Below are 4,893 nucleotides of genomic sequence, written 5' to 3'. Positions count from 1 at the left end.
CTCCCTCTCCCTCTCCCTCTCTCTCCCTCTCCCTCTCCCTCTCCCTCTCCCTCCCCCCCCCCACTGGATGCCCCACCTTCTAATCCTACAACGGCCATAGGCTTTTTTACTGACCTACTGACCTACTGACCCACTGACCGGCGATGTTTCCATTCATCGCATAAGAGATATCTCTACAGCTTCACATGTATCCCAGGCTGGCCTCAAACTTACTCAAAGTTACTCAAAGGAGGATTTTGAAATTCTGATCCTCCTGCCTCTGCCTCCCCATGATGGGATGACAGGCATGCACCACCATGCCCAGTTTATGCAGCGCTGGGGATCGAACCTAGGATTTTATGCACGTTCGGCAAGTCTTTCCCCACTGAAGTCTAAATGCAGGGTTTCAGCCAGCGAGCTGGTGAACATCTGTGATTCTAGCACTTGGGAGACAGAGGTAGGAAGAGTCAGAGTTTCAGACCAGCCTGGGCTACCTAGGGAGTTCTAGGACAGCCAGGGTTACATACAAGAAAAAAAGCAAAGACAAGATCAGCCGCAGTGGGCTGCAGTCCTTCTGTTTCCTGCCAGCATGTGGGGCTTGGTGTGAGCCCCTCACCGCCCCGTGCAGGGCTGGAGGCCCTATGCTTACTGACTGTAGAATGAGGTGGACACAGATGCTCTGCTGGTGAGGTGATCTCTTTAGGGCTACCAGATGGGTGTTTGCAGAGAGGGGACATGGTGTGAGGTCACAGGAAATGTTTGATGTCCTGGGGAATCCCAAAGGCAGAGCAGAGGCTGATGTTGCTAGAGGGGATTTCAGTGGTGTGGAGAGATTGTCCAGGAGGCTGGCCTGGGAGACGGCGCTCGCCACTGTGGAGAGCTCGCTAGCTAGGGCTGCTGCCTTTGAGTTTTGTGTATGACCTTTACTGCTGGTCACGGGATCAGGCTGGGCTGGGTCACCTGAGGTCCTGAAGTCCTGAGTTTCAGGCTCTCCCATGCACTGGCCTGTCCAGGCCACAGTCAGGCTGCAGGTGTGCTTGGGTCCACATTGTTCTTTTAAGAAAGTAGAAGTCATTGGTGGCATTTAAAATGTATGACATGCCATAAACCTCAGATCTGAGGAACTTTCCCTAAGGGCTGGGAGCTGGCGTGACACCTGACCTGTGTGGTTCCCTTCACCTGAGTGTGGTTGCCCACTTCTGGTTGGTCTCACTGTGACTTCTCACAAAGGGCATGTGTTGGCATCCGGTTTGCGTCATCTGTTCTGGGAGCCCAGAATCTGGTGTGTGTGGCAAGGAAAAAGGGGAACAGTCCCCTCCCTTAGGGAGCTTCCCATTCAGCATGTCTTCCCCAGGGATCATTGCCCCCCAACATCCCCCCACTGGACAGTGCTGACTGCCCCATGCCCCAAGCCTGCTGTTTTGGAATGTCTCTGGAGCGAAGGCATCAGTTCCCCAAGCCCCCTGTGCTGGCCTTTGTGTTGTCCAAGCCAGTGGTAGAAAATGCCTGCCAGGGGAAGGGATGCCTGTTGGTAACCGCCCTGGGAAGAGTTTTCTGTTCTCTTCTGCTGCATGCATACTCCCCATCCCCAGACATAGCAGGAGGTGGTTAGTGAGAGCGGTTTGATATCAGGCTAGAGGATGGATGATCTGAGCCTCAGTTTCCCCCTCTGTGTGAAGGGTGAGCTGGGCATGTGTGGATGCTAATGTGGAGAGGGTATCAGCTACACACTGCGCCCTCCTGCCCAGGGGCCTCTTTGGACAATCTGGGCCAGTCAAGGAGGATCGGATCAGCATTCGGCCTCTGGCTGGTACCCAGAGAAAAGCGGAAATGAAACTGGGAGGGGGCAGAAACAGCCCCGTGAGCTGTCTTTAAACAGCCGACTCAGGAACAATGCTAGTGCAACACTGAAACTTTCTCTCCCTTTTTAAATCTGCGTAAAGGGACAGGGCTGAAGCCCAAGGGACTTTCCTCTTCCCAGTGTAGGTCCTGGCAATCGTGGCTGCTATCGTGGAGGCGGAAGGCCATGGGCTGGGTGTGTTTTCATGAGCTGAGTCTGCCTTACTTATTATGGACACTGGGGAAGACGTAGGGGCAGAGCAATGGTGGGGACTCCTGGAACCTCGAGCTTCCATAAGGTGGGAACAGCATGACCATTCCAGTTCCTGTTGAGATGGGCACTGCCACCCAATGCAGGGAGACGAAGCAGAGGGGCTCCATCCCGTGTGGGTGATGGGGGTCGTTGGGGTGCTGTGGGCACTGTGCACATCCAGAATCTGTTTCTGTACCTTAGGGGTGCTAAGTGGATGAAGTCCCACGGTGCACACCGTACAGCAGTGTTGATGTCACTAGGACCTTAGTTTGCCTGTCTCCTTGAGGGGTGCTCTGGGAAGCAGGGTCCTCTCCAAGGGAGGCCAGCAGGGAGAGGTTGGGACCAAGACAATCAGAATCACACCATTCAGTGACAGATTTCACTGGACCCCCTCCCAACCTATAAAACCCTATAAGGAAAAAGATATTTCTCAGAGGGATTTTGGATGCTTTGGGGGTACCTGTGAAGTGGGGTGGGCTGGTTCAGGTGCTTGGGGTCTGAGAGTCTTTGGTCTCTTTAGAACAGGCATGGTTGACTGGAAGATCCGCTTTCATCCCCTCACAAGGCCCACAAGGGATGCTGTGGCCTGAGGCAGTTCAGTGGGTCATGGTGACCTCATGGGCCCCTTCCAGGTCAAGTGTCCCTGAAAAAACATGTCACTCCATGACAAACATGACCTCAAACATCAGCACTGAAACAACAAGGTCCTCTGTGGGTGACCATTGCATGCCCAAATAAGGGTATCCTGTGCCCTCCCAGGGTCACACTTGGTGGCACCCTGGGCCTGTTTAATGGGCTCTGCTGTGGCCTTTGAACCGTGGTCTGTGTTCGCCTGGTGTAGCGGCTTTGTGAATTTCTTAGCTAGACTCAATATAGATACCATGTTCGTTGCTAGTGTGATCTGCGCTGGTGACGTACAGGGTCCCAATGCATGTGTGTGCATGTGTGTGTGCGGTGTGCATGTGTGCATGTGTGGTGTGTTTGTGTGGTGTGTATGGTGTGTGCATGTGTGGTGTGTGTGGTGTGTGTGTGCATGTGTAGTGTGTGTGTGTGTGAGATGTGTGTGTGTGTGTGCATGCGTGTGTGCATGTGTGGTGTGTGTGTGTGTGTGATGGCAGGAGCCCGCTCACCTGAGAAAGAGGCTGCTGGGTTCCGCTCTGGTAAGGGTAGCTGACCAGGCTCCCCAGGGTCTCCCTGGAGCAGAGAACCCAATGTGTGTGCCCGGCCTTCCCTGTCCAGTGTGTCTTATTACCCAGTGACAGATGTTGACTCTGGGTCCTTCTCAACCTCTTTGTTTTGTTCTGAATACAGAATCTCTAGCCCAGGCTGTCCTCAAATTCCCTATGTAGCTGAGGATGACCTTGAACTCTCCATCCCCCTGCCTCCACCTCCTGAGTGCTGTGATCGCAGGTGTGTGCTACCACACTTGGTTTATGTGTTACAGGGGGTTCGAACCTGGGGTTCATGTATTAAAGGGAGCACTCTACCAGCTAAGTCACATCCCAGGCCTTCTGTCACTTTAGAGATAGGTCTCCCTGCATAGTCCAGGCTGGCCTGAGTCTCATGGTTCTGTCCCTCTGTCCCCCTCCTCCCGAGTGCTGGGGTTACTGTAGGCATCCATTCTCATACGCAACCTGGATCTTCTTTTCTGCAGGGTGGGAGAGGTTCTGAACCTCTGGCCTGGCTGTCTGGGCAGCATCCTAGATCATGACATCAGTGTTGACCTCTGTCCCTTCCCTTTTCCAGCTGTTGACCTCTGGACAGCGGCAGCTGCTTCTGTGTGAGACTCTGACCGAGACAGTGTATGGAGACCGTGGGCAACTGATCAAGTCTAAGGAACGCAGGGTTTTCCTGCTTAATGACATGCTGGTCTGTGCCAACATCAACTACAAGTAAGAGCTTGGCGTAGGGTGGGATGTCCCCTTTCAGGGACCTTTGCTGTTTGGTCCTCTCTCCCCAGCCTCAGGGTCATGGCCCCACCATAACCCTGTTAGGTGTCAGATTCTTTACCTTCTTCTTATCTCCCTCATGCCCTGTTTTGTCCTTGGCCCCCAAGGCTAAGATCTGGACAAGCCAGGGGCATCTCTGACCCCAGACTTACTGTCATTCACTGGCCATGGACGTGTGCTACAGCCTACTTTTAGTAGTTTAGCCTGATAACCTTGAAATTGAAGAAGGTCTTCCTTGTGTCTACCCCAGATCCCTGTGGTTTTGACTCACATGGGGTTCCGGATCTCAGCTGCTGGTATCCACCCAGAGCCCAGAGTAGTTTCTGCCCTGTTGGAGCATGGTTTCTAGCCCATGGGAGGCTGTAGAAGCACCCAGATCTGGGCTGTGGACTTAGCCTGAGATAGAAGGAACTGGGCCGGGAGGAAGGTGGCCTGTGGCTGCTGCTGGGACCTCACATATGGTTAGCACAGGAATTCACACAAATGTCAAGACCTTTGACTATTCGGGTGATGTAACAAGCTGGGGCTGCACTGCCCCAGGCCGTGGGAATTGGGACCCACGCTCTAAAATCACCCAGACCTCACTCAGCAGGGGAACTCACAGATGTCCCCTGTGTGGCCCCATAGGTCTTAAAAATGGGGATCCTCTATGGTGTACTCCTAGAACTCAGGCTGTGACCTCTCCAGCAAGATCCTGGGAGAATCTGTTTTCAAAATCTGACACTTTAAGAATCTAGGACATAGCTGGGTGGGTGGTGGCGAACGCCTTTAATCCCAGCACTTGGGAGGCAGAGGCAGGCGGATTTCTGAGTTCGAGGCTAGCCTGGTCTACAGAGTGAGTTCCAGGACAGCCAGGGCTACACAGAGAAACCC

General features: G+C 53.6%; 1 protein-coding gene across 5 annotated transcripts in view; it reads left to right on the top strand.

Annotated features, from left to right (window-relative positions):
- Nucleotides 1–4,893, top strand: part of Arhgef10l (Rho guanine nucleotide exchange factor 10 like) — a 146,795-nt gene that overhangs the window by 85,508 nt on the left and 56,394 nt on the right. For all 5 annotated transcript variants that reach the window (XM_028753940.1, XM_028753941.1, XM_028753939.1 and 2 more), the window contains one exon: nucleotides 3,818–3,963. In XM_028753940.1, coding sequence (XP_028609773.1) covers nucleotides 3,818–3,963 — 146 coding nt within the window. The remainder of the gene's footprint in view (nucleotides 1–3,817; nucleotides 3,964–4,893) is intronic.

Source organism: Grammomys surdaster, unplaced genomic scaffold (genome assembly GCF_004785775.1).
Source record: "Grammomys surdaster isolate TR1022 unplaced genomic scaffold, NIH_TR_1.0 125977, whole genome shotgun sequence".
Lineage (NCBI taxonomy): Eukaryota > Metazoa > Chordata > Mammalia > Rodentia > Muridae > Grammomys > Grammomys surdaster.
This window is presented reverse-complemented; position numbering and strand designations above follow the sequence as displayed.